Below are 17,114 nucleotides of genomic sequence, written 5' to 3' on the forward strand. Positions count from 1 at the left end.
GAAGCAAAAATCAAATCATTGATCATTTCACACAAAACTCCAAAAATGGGTAAGACAAAAAGTATTGGCACCCTCAGCCTAATACTTGGTTGCACAACCTTTAGCCAAAATAACTGTGAACAACCGCTTCCGGTAACCATCAATGAGTTTCTTACAATGCTCTGCTGGAATTGTAGACCATTCTTCTTTGGCAAACTGCTCCAGGTCCCTGATATTTGAAGGGTGCCTTCTCCAAACTGCCATTTTGAGATCTCTCCACAGGTCTTCTATGTGATTCAGGTCTGGACTCATTGCTGGCCACCTTAGAAGTCTCCAGTGCTTTCTCTCAAACCATTTTATAGTGCTTTTGGAAGTGTGTTTTGGGTCATTGTCCTGCTGGAAGACCATGACCTCTGAGGGAGACCCAGCTTTCTCACACTGGGCCCTACTTTATGCTGCAAAATTTGTTGGTAATCTTCAGACTTCATAATGCCATGCACACGGTCAAGCAGTCCAGTGCCAGAGGCAGCAAAGCAACCCCAAAACATCAGGGAACCTCCGCCATGTTTGACTGTAGGGACTGTGTTCTTTTCTTTGAATGCCTCTTTTTTTTTCTGTACACTCTTATGTTGATGCTTTTTCCCCAAAAAGCTCTACTTTTGTCTCATCTGACCAGAGAACATTCTTCCAAAACGTTTTAGGCTTTCTCAGGTAAGTTTTGGCAAACTTCAGCCTGGCTTTTTTGTGTCTCGGGGTAAGAAGTGTGGTCTTCCTGGGTATCCTACCATACAGTCCCTTTTCATTCAGACGCCGACGGATAGTACGGGTTGACACTGTTGTACCCTCGAACTGCAGGGCAGCTTGAACTTGTTTGGATGTTAGTCGAGGTTCTTTATCCACCATCCGCACAATCTTGCGTTGAAATCTCTCGTCAATTTTTCTTTTCCGTCCACATCTAGGGAGGTTAGCCACAGTGCCATGGGCTTTAAACTTCTTGATGACACTGCGCACGGAAGACACAGGAACATTCAGGTCTTTGGAGATGGACTTGTAGCCTTGAGATTGCTCATGCTTCCTCACAATTTGGTTTCTCAAGTCCTCAGACAGTTCTTTGGTCTTCTTTCTTTTCTCCATTCTCAATGTGGTACACACAAGGACACAGGACAGAGGTTGAGTCAACTTTAATCCATGTTAACTGGCTGCAAGTGAGATTTAGTTATTGCCAACACCTGTTAAGTGCCACAGGTAAGTTACAGGTGCTGTTAATTACACGAATTAGAGAAGCATCACATGATTTTTCAAACAGTGCCAATACTTTTGTCCACCCCTTTTTTTAGGTTTGGTGTGGAATTATATCCAATTTGGCTTTTCATTGAAGACAAATTAAATGAAGATAATAATACCAAAGAATTTGTGATTGCAATCATTTTCAGGAAGAAACTGAGTATTATCTGACAGAATTACAGGGGTGCCAATACTTTTGGCCACCACTGTATCTGTTTTTAATTTTTTTATGACTAAAAATATTTTACATTGCATTCTCCTTTCCGTAGAACTTTTTTTTTATATATTATATTAGACCTACTTTTTCCTAGCGGTGGGGCTAGAAATAAGGATTTAGACTGCCAGTGGCTGTCTATTTTTTAGGATTTTTTTCTGCTTTTATTTCTATCTTATTTTTGCTATATTTATGTATTCATTTATTTTATATTGTGCATAAAAGACCGTTAGGGGATGTGAGAGGGTGCACTTTAACATATCAATACATTGCTCTTTTTTTAGCCAATTTCCCTGGTAACTGGGGCCTCAGCTACAAGGGAATTTCAGCCTAAGTCATATTGCAAGATTCGGTAAAGACTTTATTGACTTTTAGGATTGCTGCTTCCAATAGGTGGCGCTAGAGTTCTAGTCCTCTTCCTCTCCGAAGAGACAATTTGCATATTTAATTTCCCAGAGGAGCATGCATGAATTATAAGTCTCCTCACTCTGACATGCCACGCTTGGCTTGCCACTCTCCACAAGGAGAATTGTTTCCCCTTAGACGCCAGCCTTTCCTCAGTAGGAAGCCTGGTTTTGTATGGAAGCCAGCTCTCCTCCCTCACAGAGGCACGATCTTGTGCAAGCGGATTACATAGCATTGACATTTTAGAACGTCAGTTCAGGAACAAGTGTGGACTGTCCAGAAGTATAGTCTATGGGCAGCCCAGAAATAGTTAAAGGAAATGTGTCATCAGAAAATGACCTATGTTTAAATCATACTTTTATGTAAAATAGATATATTTTTAAATGCTGGCAATGTTGTTTTATATTCCATATCACATTCTGTATTAAAAATTGGATATTTTGCAATTTTCACTCTGGTGACTGGGGCTATTTTAGACTAACTTCCTGTTTATTCAGGAAATCCACAATAGCATGTAATGATAATGTACAATAGCAGCGAGGAACAGACTCTCACCCTATCTTTTGCGTCAAAGCATATAATGAGCGAATGCAAAGACCATTATGCACGAAGGGGGAGCAGGATCAGCTCTGACTTCGTCTATTGTGAATGGTGGAACAGGAACAGCTGTATATAAAGGTGTTACCTGCCATTGTAATCCTGACTCTGATGATAATGAGCATGCTGAAAACTCTTCCTAAATAGTACAGGAGTCTAAAATAGTCCCACTTGTTAGTGTGAACATTGCAAGAGGACTAGTTTTGCTTTTTTTAATACAGTATACAATATTAAAAAAAAATATTGCCAAAAATTAGATTAAAAAAATTGCCTATAAAATAATTAAAAATCTTATCCTCTTAATGTTAAAATGTAATATACTTATACTCACCTTTTACCAAAAATTGTATTTGTTCCACCCAGTCCCTGGCTTCTCCTAGACTGGCCGCAGTGAACTGTTAATAGAAGAATTACAAAGTTGGTAAAAAATTGTTAAGTAGGTTTGTGATGCCCTCCTTTTAATTGACGTTCTAGAACACTGGACATTACCTCATAACTGCGATTACCAGGAGAGATTAACTCAAAGCAGGAATCTCGTCGAGAGTCTTTGCGGATATTTGAAACCAGCTGGGCGCCACAGTCTTTTATCAAGAAGCCACCCTTGGGAACCTTCCCTGCAATAAAATCTGCGAACAATTACTTTGTAAAGGACAGGACTCTGATATATGTTTTATCCCACAAAAGCAATAACAGTTGGAATTGCTTTTCATACTACAAGGTCCGAACCACAAGCAGTGGTCTGCTGGTGGATGGCAAGGCCCTGGGCAGCATTTTGGGACATGAGCCATTGTGTAACAAACATGTGAATGCCACCACAAGGCATAAGGGAGATATTCTCTAGGGATGTGAATGAGAATATGTTCCTTCTAAGTTGTGTTGGGCCCTTTTCCAATAATTATTTATTGAATAAATGTATTTTTACATATAATGCTTACTCTCCAGCAATATTCCATCTGTGTGCTCAGTTGCATTCATACATTTTAAAGGGGTTCTAGACAACCTCCTCTCAATCACTATGTTTACACCAAGTAAATTATTAAGGCCACGGCCCCACTATCAGTGTTCGGTCAGCATTTTTTCTCAGGAGTGGGAGCCAAAACCAGGTAAAGAACAATCAGAGAAAAGGTATAATAGAAACAAGTCACTAATTCTGCATTTATCACCTACAACCCCTGGCAAAAATTATGGAATCACCGGCCTCGGAGGATGTTCATTCAGTTGTTTAATGTTGTTGAAAAAAAGCAGATCACAGACATGGCACAAAACTAAAGTCATTTCAAATGGCAACTTTAGGGCTTTAAGAAACACTAAAAGAAATCAAGATTAAAAATGTGGTACTCAGTAAGAGTAATTTTTTTCAGACCAAGCAGAGGGAAAAAATTATGGAATCACCCTGTAAATTTTCATTTCCAAAACTAACACCTGCATCAAATTAGATCTGCTCATTAGTCTGCATCTAAAAAGGAGTGATCACACCTTGGAGAGCTGTTGCACCAAGTGGACTGACATGAATCATGGCTCCAACATGAGAGATGTCAATTGAAACAAAGGAGAGGATTATCAAACTCTTAAAAGAAGGTAAATCATCACACAATATTGCAAAAGATGTTGGTTGTTCACAGACAGCTGTGTCTAAAATCTGGACCAAATACAAACAACATGGGAAGTTGTTAAAGGCAAACATACTGGTAGACCAAGGAAGACATCAAAGCGTCAAGATCGAAAACCTAAAGCAATATGTCTCTAAAACAGGAAATGAACAACAAAACAAATGAGGAACGAATGGGAGGAAACTGGAGTCAATGTCTGTGACCGAACTGTAAGAAACCGCCTAAAGGAAATGGGATTTACCTTCAGAAAAGCTAAACATAAGCCATCATTAACCTAAACAGAAAAAAACAAGGTTACAATGGGCTAAGGAAAGCAATCGTGGACTGTGGATGACTGGATGAAAGTCAAATTCAGTGATGAATCGAGAATCTGCATTGGGCAAGGTGATGATGCTGTAACTTTTGTTTGTTGCCGTTCCAATGAGATTTATAAAGATAACTGCATAAAGAGAACATGAAAATTTCCCCAGTCATTGATGATATGGGGCTGCATGTCAGGTAAAGGCACTGGGGAGATGGCTGCCATTACATATTCAATAAATGCCCAAGTTTACATTGATATTTTGGACAGTTTTCTTATCCCATCAATTGAAAGGAAGTTTGGGGATGATGACATCATTTTTCAAGATGATAATGCATCCTGCCATAGAGCAAAAACTGTGAAAACATTCCTTGAAAGAAGACACATAAGGTCAATGTCATGGCCTGCAAATAGTCCGGATCTCAATCCAATTGAAAATCTTTGGTGGAAGTTGAAGAAAATGGTCAATGACAAGGCTCCAACCTGCAAAGCTGATCTGGAAACAGCAATCAGAGGAAGTTGGAGCCAGATTTATGAAGAATATTGCTTGTCACTCATTAAGTCCATGCCTCAGAGACTGCAAGCTGTTATTAAAGCCAGAGGTGGTGCAACAAAATACTAGTGATATATTGGAGTGTTCTTTTGTGTGTTTGTTTTTCATGATTCCATATTTTTTTCCTCAGAATTGAGTGATTCCATAATTTTTTCCCTCTGCTTGGTCTGAAAAAAATTACCCTTACTGAGTGCCACATTTTTTATCTTGATTTCTTTTAGTGTATCATAAAGCCCTAAAGTTGCCATTTGAAATGACTTTCGTTTTGTTCCATGGCTGTGATCTGCTTTTTTCAACAACATTAAACAACTGAATGAACATCCTCCGAGCCCGGTGATTCCATAATTTTTGCCAGGGGTTGTACTCCTGGTTTTGTCTCCCACTCCTGAGAAAAAATAATTACCAAATATGGATAGTGGGGCTGTGACCTTACCTTACACCTATACTCTCCTCCGAAGCTGTTCCAGGGGTGTCAGCACTGGTTCTCCTGGGACTTGTGAGACATAATGCAGCTGCTCTTTCACTTCCTCCAGATGTCCGATTTGTGCGAAGGAGGGGACAGTGAAGCGGCTGCTGATTGGCTACAGGGATCGCGTGACACAATGTCACTGGAGCCCCAGGAGAGCCAGTGCCGACATTGCTGGAATGGCGGCATTCTCGAGTAAAGGTGTTATTAGTTTACTTGGAGGAAACATGCTGATTGAGAAGGGGGTTATCACCAATCAATATGGCAGAAAACGCAGAAATGTCACATAATCGAACACCGGTATGTATACACATGGCATACCCAAAAGCCTCTGCAAAATTCTTTAATGAAAGCTCATGCTGCATCACATAGGCAAAAGATACATTGTTAGAGTACTGCCTTAATATGTTGGGTATGTTGATTGTAGCCCTACACACAATTCTTTTTTATTTTTGCATAAAATAGAATAGCTGTTTAATCCAAATTACGACAAAACAACAAAAATTCTTAACTGATATTTAGTCAGTTCAACATAAAAAAAATTACGATTAAAGATGCTATTGTGTTAATCAGAAGAGGCTTTTAATTGGGTTTCTCTGCTCAGTCTTCCACTTCCTGCTCTACAAGATTTGCAGTTATGAGGTGGGCATCATTATTATTCCAAAGCTACAAATAAAACATGAATTTAAGAGCTGCCTTTTATGTTCATCAAGCAGAAAGAAATAATTCACATATTACATAACTAGTAAAAAATGCAATGCATTATTTAGAGGTCACGTAGCTGATTTCCTCCATGTTCCTTCGCACTAGTTCATGAGTCCGTACAGTTAATTGTGGCTAACAGCAGGATAGCTACACCCAGATGTGTAAACCTTTCCTTCTTGAATGGTGTATACATGCAGAAGAATAAAACTTGGCGAATCAAAAAACATTGTAAATAAATGATTTTTTACCATACCATTACAGAGAAGATTACAGAAAATAATTTTCTTTCATAGCTGATGAAAGAAAATTATTACATGTGCCCCATTATAAAAATACATATGAAAGTAAAAAAAAGTCATACATTTTATATAGATTTTTGTATTACAAAATATTTATATACAGTATTTTATGCAGTACCAAGTACCATTTCTAAATACCCATGGCAATTGTATTATGCCCCAGTCTGTAATAAGCCATTATGCCTAATTACTAGTGATGAGCGCACGTGCTCGTTACTCGAGTTTGCACCGGGTGCTCGGGTATGCACAGAGTATCGCGGGTGCTCGGGTATGCACAGAGTATCGCGGGTGCTCGGGTATGCAGAGTATCGCGGGTGCTCGGGTATGCACAGAGTATCGCGGGTGCTCGGGTATGCACAGAGTATCGCGGGTTGCTCGGGTATGCACAGAGTATCGCGGGTGCTCGGGTATGCACAGAGTATCGCGGGTTGCTCGGGTATGCACAGAGTATCGCGGGTGCTCGGGTATGCACAGAGTATCGCGGGTGCTCGGGTATGCACAGAGTATCGCGGGTGCTCGGGTATGTGACGCACCCCCTGGGCCATGTGCAAGGGATACCCGGAGCCGGATCTGGATAGGGGTAGTAGTCCTTGTGGCGGTGACCCGGTCCGTGCCCAGGGTGTCAAACTAAGTGGCAGTCTATGGCAGTAGATGTTAACTTGATTGTCGACTACGCCACCCGTTGAGTGCGGCTTTGACGCCGCCGCTGCAGAGCAGTCCGCTGAGGCCGGTGGTATATGTGCAGCAGTGATGGTATAACCCCCAACGGGAGGGGTATGGCCTCAGGGCAGCAGGTGTGGATGATGGGGGTTGTGATGATGCAGAAAGAAGACTCAGAGTCAGGAGATGCAGTTCAGGGTTTTTACTTACTGGTGTTCTTTTGGTCACTCTGGCCTTGAGTGACCACCCGAGCCGTGCTGCGTCCACCAGGTCCTGGACTCGGCTAACCCCCAGGCGATTCCGGAGCGTGGTCCTGAGCTCCCTTCTGACTCTCTCTCTCTCTCTCTCTGGCCGTTCCCACCAGGGATCCACCTGTGTCCGGCTCCCTCGGGTCTCTTGTTGGTTGAACCTTTCCTGGCTTCCCTGACCCTATGCTCGGTGTGCCATTCTGGTGGATTTGGTGAGGGTCGTGGCAGATCCTGCCCACGACCTCCGGTTCCTGGCTAAGGTTTGTTTTGGCCTCTGCCAGCTTGGGATCCGGTACCCTTGTCCGCCAACCCTTCACCCTTTTGTCTTTATTCTGGGATCTTGGGGTTCCCTTCTTGTCTTTCTCTCTGGGTCCTTCTTTTCTCCTCTCTCCCTCTGCAGGCTTGGCTCTGGAGCTGGGCCCAGCCAGAGCCACAGCTCCCTGTCAGCCCTCCTGGCTGAGCTCCTCTGCTCTGCTCCTCAGGCTAAAAAGACCCTGTCCTAAGATGGTGCCCACCATATATACTCCCTCTATGTGTGAGCCCAGGTGACTAGCACCCAATGAGCTCCTAGCTTTACCCAGACTACTCCCCCTATCTGCCCCTACACTACTGGGATGTTCCACCCCCCCTCCCACTCCAGCCAGGGACAGACGCTGTCGCACCTGCACATATACTGGTGGGAGTACCGTAGTTCTGTCCCCCGGAAATGGGATGTATGTAGTGCATGCAGCCTACTGAGCTCAGTTCCACACTCCATCCTTACCCGGGAGTGGAATACCACACCTCTGGCTTGAGGTGTAATACCCCTGTAGCAGCCGAATCCTCAGGGTGCTACATATGCACAGAGTATCGCGGGTGCTCGGGTATGCACAGAGTATCGCGGGTGCTCGGGTATGCACAGAGTATCGCAGGTGCTCGGGTATGCACAGAGCATCGCGGGTGCTCGGGTATGCACAGAGTATCGCGGGTGCTCGGGTATGCACAGAGTATCGCGGGTGCTCAGGTGACATGGTCGAGTCCCCGCACCAGCATGTTTTGTGGCTGTCTAACAGCCTAAATATAGAAAATATATAAACATCACCCCTAATATCAATGCATTCTGTGGCAACTGTATATAATATAATAAAATATAGTATATACATTCAAATATAGACTAGTATACACATATGTATAGTATATACACATTACTTATATAGACCTGCAGAAAATTCTAGATTCAGTTTAATTTTAGGCTATATCCTGATATACTGTTGGCCATTTTTTCATTTTTGTTTTTTCCTCCCCTTCTTCCAAGACCCATAACTTTTTTATTTTTCTGTCAAAATAGCCGTATGAGAGCTTGTTATTTGCAGGGCCAGTTGTACTTTTGAATGACACCATTTATTCTATCACATCTTGTATGGGAAAATGGGAAAAAAATTCCAAGTGTGGAAATTACAAAAAAAAGTGCAATTTCACAGTTGTTTAATTTTCGTTTTTTTTTTTTTTATTTACCATGTTCACTGTATGACTGACCTGGCAATGCGATTCTCCAGGTCACTACGAGTACCCAGCTACCAAACATGTATAGTTTGTTTTTTATTTAAGTGGTGAAAAAAGATTCGTGAATTTGTAAGAATTTTTTTTTTGCTTATATCACCATTTTCCAAGGCCTGTAACGTTTTCATTTTTCAGGATCTGGGGCCGGGTGAGGGCTTATTTTTTGCGCCCTAAGCTGATGTTTTTACTGATACCATTTGGGGGTAGATACAATGTTTTGATCATCTGTTATTGCATTTTATTTAATTCTGGCATTTTTATTTATTTTTTTTTCTTCACGCAGTTTTCCAATCAGATTAATTTATTTTATATTAGGATAGATCAGACTTTTACGAACGCAGCGATACCAAATATGTGCATTTTTTTCCATTGTTTTATTTTTAATGGGGCAAAAGGGGGGTGATTTGAACTTTTGTGTGTTTTTTCATTTTATTTTTTCATTTTTTTACTGGATTTAATTATCCCCTTAGGGGACTGCTAGTGAAAATCCCGATCTTCTTTGAACGCCAGTCATGGGCTGGCATTAACAGTAGGATCATAATGACTGGCATAAGGGTCTTCAGCAGAGCCTCGGCTGTCATAACAACCCATCGGCGCCCTGTGATCACGTCAGGGGTGCGCCGATGGGAGCGTGGAATGATGCCTGCCCTTGATGAGATTGACAACGGTATTTAACAGGTTTACAGCCACAGGTGGAGCTATACCCCGCCCACGGCTGTTAGAGGCACATAATGGCTGTTAAACCAGAGGTCATGTGCATGGAAAGATGCGAGCTTGGCGTGCGAGCCTGCATCAAAGTCAGGGAAACGGTATATGACATATCAATACGTCATTAGTCGGTAAGGGGTTAAAGACAAGTGAATGCCGATTTTATATGCAGGATATGAAGCTACAGTTTCTTTGCAGTGGGAATGATAATATGCCAATTCAGTACTTTACATTGACCACATATAGTCCTGAACATTGAAATTGAATCTCCAAGAATGAAAAGTTGTGAAATATGGAAATCACATGATGGATAGACATGTGAATGTATTGCAAATGATAAAAATATGGAAACATTTTTAAACATCTTGATTTATTCTGTACTGAGTGCCACGTGCAGAAATACACGCAGTTAAACGCCTTGGCTGCCATAAATAAAGTAATTAATGGCTGCTTACAGAATTTACTGCCACACTGCATTCATTTGGGCAAATCATCAATATTCGCTACTGCACCAGGAATGAAGAATTGAGGGGTCGGGTTTCCGTACATTATGCCACCTCACACCAAAATTCTGGGAGTAGGACTGATGTGATGTTCCCTCTTCATGGTGCTGTTCATGTGGTCTCTATGTTAATCTCTGGTTATCATTGTGCCCAAGAAAAAAGCGGGACTCAACACTGAAGATGATAGAACTCTATTCCAGCCTCTGGTCTCCATCTCTACAGGACGTGGGCCATGCTATGAAAAGGCCTTCACAAGGGATTGTCACACCGGTCCTACTTCTGGGATTATAGTGTGCGGTGGTAAAATGTATAGTAGCCAGATTCCTCTAGTCTTCATTCCAGGTACACTAACAGCTTGGCATTACATTGATTTTGCCGTGGAATGAGTGTCATAGCCATTTTTCTAGTGTCCCAGGAGTCGTTTCTCAACCTGACAACGCCAAGACACATGTTGCTCGTGTTACTTTGAGCAGCCTGTGTGGACGAAATGTGCTACCATGGCCTGCAGCATCTCTGAAATTGTCTCCCATAGTGCACATCTGGGATGTCATTGGTCGGCAATTGCAAAGGCAACTGCCAGCAGCGGATCTTGATGATTTATGTGCTCAAGTACATTCAGCGTGGTAAAACATTACCCAGACAACAATTAATAGCTTCATTGACAGTAACCAAGGTGTGTAAGTGCTGGGATTTCTGAGTGGTGCTCATAATGGATACTAAATAAATTTACCGGTATATGTTTTTACAATTTTGCTTCCATTTCTAACCATTTGCAAATCTAACAGCCACGGGTGGAGCTCCATATGCGACTGTTAACCTATTCAATGCTGCTGTCAATGTCTGACAGCGGCATTTAACACATGCCGCAGGGGGGGCGTGTCATTCAACATGCCCATCGGCATGCCTGTGACGTGATCATGGGGTGCCGATGGGTTGCTGTGACAGCCAAGAGCTTGCTGAAGACCTCTGTGCTTGTCATGACGATTTTCCTGTGAAAGCCAGCATTTAGCTGGCGTTCATATGAGACCAAGATTTTTTCTATATGTTGCAGTGCTGATTTACTGCTATGCACAATACAAGCCATCGGACGATTGCAGCTTCACGTCCCCTAAAGTGATTATTAAATAAAAAGTAAAGTAAAAATGTTTTTCAAAAATATGAAAAAAAAGAAATATATACAAAATATTCAGACCACCTCCCTTTTGCCCCATTAAAAATAAAATACATATATTTGGTATCGCTGCATTCATAAAAGTCCAATCTATTAAAATAAATAAATCTGATCAGCAAGCAGAGTAATGATAAAAAAAAAATCAAAACGCCAGAATTGTGTTTTTTTAGCTGGCACAAAACTGCAATAAAATGCAATCAGAGGCAATTAAAACATTGTATCTACCCCAAAATGGCATCATTAAAAACGGTCGCTCAGTGCACGAAAAAGAAGCCCTCACATAGCCTCATATCCTGAAAATATTACGGGTCTTGGAAAATGGGAACAAGAATTTTTTTTTTTTTTTTTAACAGATTTCTGAATATTTTTCACCACTTAAAAAAGAAAAAAAAACTACATGTTTGGTATCTGCGTAATCATACTGACCTGGCGAGTCATATCGCCAGGTCAGTTTTGCAATATAGTGAACATGGTAAATAATAAAATCGAAATCAATTGTGGAATTTAACTTTTTTTTTTAATTTCAGCGCACTTGGAATTAATTTTTTTTTTTTTTACTTTCCTGTGCATGACATGATAAAATGAATGGTGTCATTCAAAAGCACGACTTGTCCCGCAAAAAACAAGCCCTCATACGGTTTTGTGTACGGAAAAATAAAAGAAGTTATGGCTCTTAGAACGAGGGGAGGAAAAAACAAAAAAAAATCCCAGAAAGTCGCCCGGTCATGAAGGGCTTAACATGTTTTTTTGATCCTATGGGTTCCATAATTCTATGACTTTTCCTTCTTGGTGTTGCAATTTCAATGTTGAGGAGTGTACATACACATTCAAGTTTTCAAAAATCAATAGCCCACTTACCTTTCTCACTAGCGTAGTAGCAAAAACTAATGTTAGTGAGAACACACCACCTTTTCTGCCACTCGGACCCAAAGAAGCCATGATCTAAGGAAAAAAAACACAGGAAGGTTGGAGAAGATTTTTTATTTAGGTTGATAGGGGCCATAAGTGGAGTGTGCCTTATTGATTACAACTGATACAAGTCTAAGGCTGAGTTCACACGATGCGTTTTTCATGCGTTTCCGCGGCGTTTTTGCAGTTGCGGAAACGCATGAAAAACGCATGGTAGAAGGGCAGCAATGTTCCCCAATTGAAATCCGCATGTGCTGTGCCCATGATGCGGATTTTTCCGCAGCGTAAACGCTGCGGTCAAAAATCCGCAGCATGTCAATTAATTTTGCGGAAACGCTGCTCTTTTGCCGCCATTGACTTGCATTAGACAGCATGGAATCCGCATCACTGTATATGTTGATGCGCTTTTCATGCGGTCTAATGTGCGGATGGTATCCGGGTGTGGATGAGAGGACTCTCATCCAGACCCAGGTACCATTAAAAAAAAAAGAATAAAATAAAAAATATATATATTCTCACCTTCTGACGGCCCGCGCAGCGCTCCTGCTTGATTCCCCGCACTTCGCGGTTGAATGAAGAAGGACCTTCGCTGACGTCAGAGTCATGTGACGGGTCACGTGAAGCTGACGTCGGAAGGTCCTAAAGTCTTCACTGCCGGCAGCCGGGACCGAGCGAAGCCGGACACCGGGGGCCATCAGAGGGTAAAGTATAGATTTATTTTTTATTTTTTGACATTCACACACTATATAAATCCATGCTGGTTGCATGGATTTATATAGTGTAAAGTTGACAAGCACTTTCCAAGTGATGCTAAAATCGCTTGGGAAGCGCTTGTCAACCCGCATGCGGAAATGAAAGTGAAGACCGCTTCATTTTCGCATGTCCCTGGCAGGAAACCGCATGTACAATCCGCATGCGTTTTTTCCTGCCAGAGAGATGCAGAAACGCCCAGGAAAAAATCCTGAGCATTTCTGCATCGTGTGCACATACCCTAAATGGAGCAAATCGTTGTTTACATCTCTAATTACTGTAAGGCTGACTAAATTAAAGAAAACCTGTCAGCAGGAATGTCCATGTTAAACGAAAGGTATGTGTAGTATGGCGCTGTCATACAGATTTAATGCATACCTTTAGTTTTAAAATCTGCAGCCGGGTTTTCGTTAAATCTTAATGCTAAATTTTGTTTTCCTTGGTGCTTCAGGGTGGGACTTGTGGGCAAGACTGTGGGTAGGGTCTTTGACTCAGAGGGATCAGCCACGGCCCCTCCACTGCCTCTATTGCATTAATTTGAATTCCGGGTTGGCGCCGTCTTAGCTATGGGAGGTGCTCTCGATGGTGGCGGCCTTCATGAAAATGGCATCGGAGCATGGGCAGATCGACCTCCCGCGCTTTTCATTAATATGGTACCGGAGGTGGCGCATGTGCAGAATGAGATCTTGGCTCGTCAAGTAGCCGAGATCTCATTCTGCGCATGCGTCACCTCCGGCGTCATTACTGATGAGAATGCCCTTCAGAAAGGGACTAATGAGCGAACAACCAGAATGGAGATAATGTTACATGCTATATTATGTAAGAGTAAAGATAACGTCCTCATAACCTGTATCAAATTGTGGTCAACAGCACCTCATCACATCTTACCTCTGTTCCTCTTCTCTAGGTAGCCCTGTTTCAAAAGCTTTTCAGGCTCTTCTGTATCTCGTGATTCTAAAACAAAATAAAAAAAAATTATAAATAGCGGACAGGAAACTGAAATGAAGTACAAACTGAAATTAAATGCATTGTTAAATTCCCCATAAACTTAGTGATAAATGTTTCTCTTCTCTTAGTTTGCCCAGTAGTTCACTTGTTAAGAGCAAAATCTGAGCTACTCTACCTACTCCAATTGGGGAGGAAAAGTTGGGGATCACAGTAAACTTTACTAACATTTTGGAGTCTTCTGGTCACTTAGTCACCTGTTTGCGAACGGTGAAGCAGACCTTAACATGTATATGTAGCATTTGTTCAGTACTACATATGGTTTTTGGAAATTGTTGTGTGGAGAAACTTTCACATGTACTTATGGCTCAGCGGGTTGCATAGAAAAATAAGATGTCCGTAAACGAAGAGTATCCCCCCAGGCTTTTATTTACCAGAATGTAAAGACTATGAGCCAACGGGGAATCTATATGTGAAAATGCTGTCATCATCTTCCAACAATTCATTTCCATCTCAAGTTCTCTGATCTTTTAACTAATGTACTTATTAAACACTACACTATAAATTAGGTCATTACCAATAAATGTCTGCTGTGGATAATGGATTGTACAATTCAGCAACAGAGATCTGTCTGGTTAAATACCTGCAGTGCTATTCTAGGGATGATCTGTGAAGAGTCAGGTGGAGACGCAGAGCGGAGATGGTCACTAGATTTATGACTGCTGCACCGCTCAGGACAGACAAGTGTTACAGATGGGCAGCCAAGCAGTTAATAACAAAGAAAAAAAATTTGCATGGAAATTAAAATTCACGACAGCTTATTTAAACTGCAGTGCATATTTATGGAATATTTAGTAGGCTGGTATATGGCATGCACAACATGGGAGGAAATATGAATATTACATTACTGTCCCCAAACCGGCATCCAGGACCCTGCTGGCATGAGAATAACAAATGCTGCAGTAAAAAGTTTTATTTAGATGTTAAGTCTCCCGCCCGCAGCAGGATTTCAGAGAGTGTGCCGCACGCGCCCATCACAGCGCACTCAGGAATTGAATTACCCAGGGGGGAGACACTGCTGATGAGCTTTGCTGCGCTTATTTAATTTCATTTACTTTCAGTCCATTAGCAGCATGGGGCTTTCTGTATCCCCACAAGAATGTCACAGGCATGAAAATGCTGTATAAATTACAGGGAGATAAACCTTGGACTCAGAGTTCCATGAAAGCGGAGATCAGTGCTTTATTCTTCTCTTCTACAAATTTTTGAGAAGTTAAAAGAAGTCATTTCCCCCTTGTGTAAAAGGTCAAGGATATCTGCAATTGAATATTGCCAGATGTAATGCAGGTATAAATGTACATATGGCAAAGATATCACCCTATGGCCAAGTACAACAGCCAACCAATCACATTACAAACACTGGCTTTGAACTGACCAAACAAGTATAGTTCTCAGAAGAGTGAAATGTTATGCAGCGTCTAGGGGTAAGATGGTTAATAGTTCTCATTACATCTACGGCCATCTGGTCGGACTCTTACCCTGTTGCACCACAATCAGCTGGCAGCACTTCTGCTCTGAAGATTCGTGCAGCACAAACTTCCCTCAACATACATTGAAAAATCCAGATTTTTTTCTTTTGTTTTTTTAAAAAAAACAACATATTCATCTCATTGTATCACTGAAGAGTGACGCATGGCAGACCACACACGATTTTAGAGTGTTTATGTGGCGCCCCGAGGGTTCGGCCGCCACAGGGGTATTGCACCTCTGCCAGAGGTGTGGTATTCCACTCCCGGGTAAGGATGGAGTATGGACCAGGGCTCAGTTAGCTGCATACAGCACACACACCCCATTTCCGAGGGACAGCTCAACGGTGCTCTCATTAGACAGAAATGCAGGTACGACAGACCATGTCCCTGGCTGGAGTGGGGAGGGGGGAGGAATACCCAGTGATGTAGGAGCAGATAGGGGACGGTTCCTGAGCGTAGGTAGGAGCCCATTGGTTGCTGGTCACCTGGGCTCATGGCTAGAGGGAGGTATAAAAGGTACCATCTTAGGACAGTGAGACAGTCTGTGCAGAGAGAGGAGAAGACAGGGAGCAGAGGCTATGTAGGAGCTCTACTCCAGAGTGGGCCTAGTGAAAGGCCGAGGAGGAGAGTGGAGAGAGAGAGGAGGTGAAGGGGAGCTGTGGTTCCTTCTCAGCCCAGCTCCACGAGAAAGGAGAAGAAGGAGGAACAGAAAAGAGAAGAAGAAGAGACAGAGGAACAGAGGGGCTCAGGAACAAGAAGGTGGAAGGGACCCTAAGAACCCACGAGAATACCGGGTGAAGGGTCAGGCAGATTAAGGGTACCGGATCCCAAGTTGGTGGAGGAGAAACAACCCTCAGCCAAAGACCGGAGGCTGTGACCATTTATTGGTGCAGCACCTCATTAAACCTGCTAGGAAGGCACCATAAAGGACAGCGGGGGACGGGGCCCACGTTTACCGGCGCAGATCCGTGGCAGCTGGACAAAAGTGGGTCACTGGTGAGGCAGGCCAGAGGAAGGATTGAAGGGGGTCCTGAGCCATACTTCTGAGCTGCCTGGGAGTTGACCGAGCCCCACACCTGGTGGACGCAGCACGGCTCGGGCGGTCACTGCTGACAGAAGTGACCCGGAACAAATGAACTGTGAGTAAAGACCCTGGACTGTAACTTGTTGTCTGTGTGCTCCTTCGCGCCTCCAGCACTACCGGTACTGGGACTCTCACCACCATCACTCCCACCATTCACCACACTGCCCTGGGGCTGCACTCTTCCCGTGGGGAGTCACACCACCTCAGCTGCACCCACCATCAGCCCCAGTGGTCTGCCTTGCAGCGGCGGTTCCTAATGACCGCAAATCCACGGGTGGCGTAGTCGGACATCACTTAAAACTTATAAAGGGACTACCACTGGTCTGACCACCCTGAGCCACGGACCGGGTCACCACTACTACCCCCATCGTTCCCCTATTGCCCGGATCCGAGTGCCCCACGGCCCAGGGGGCGATTCATTTACACTGTGTGGAAAACACTAGGATACGCTGGTCTCAAAGTAACGATAACCGGTCAAGGTAGATGTATGTAATGTTCCATAATAAGAATGCATCAACAGAGCAACTGGGAGATATAAGATGGGTTTGTACACCTTATAAAGGAGACACCTCCAATACATGGCACTAGCAAGATTGTTAAAATAGGTTCCCCCTTTCTGTAACAATTATTTTTATATATTGGCCCCTTTTTTTTC

The 17,114-nt window shown here is 42.8% G+C and overlaps 1 protein-coding gene across 1 annotated transcript in view; it reads right to left on the reverse strand.

The window, feature by feature from the left end:
- SKAP1 (src kinase associated phosphoprotein 1) overlaps positions 1-17,114 on the reverse strand; it is a 682,301-nt gene that overhangs the window by 151,317 nt on the left and 513,870 nt on the right. The window contains exons 5-8 of the mRNA XM_073683515.1: positions 13,790-13,855; positions 12,101-12,184; positions 2,969-3,105; positions 2,811-2,874 (exon numbers count right to left, since the gene is read on the reverse strand). Of these exons, the coding sequence (XP_073539616.1) occupies positions 2,811-2,874; positions 2,969-3,105; positions 12,101-12,184; positions 13,790-13,855 (351 nt within the window). The remainder of the gene's footprint in view (positions 1-2,810; positions 2,875-2,968; positions 3,106-12,100; positions 12,185-13,789; positions 13,856-17,114) is intronic.

Source organism: Phyllobates terribilis, unplaced genomic scaffold (assembly GCF_046119375.1).
Source record: "Phyllobates terribilis strain yellow unplaced genomic scaffold, ASM4611937v1 Scaffold_5__5_contigs__length_657084704, whole genome shotgun sequence".
Classification (NCBI taxonomy): Eukaryota; Metazoa; Chordata; class Amphibia; order Anura; family Dendrobatidae; genus Phyllobates; species Phyllobates terribilis.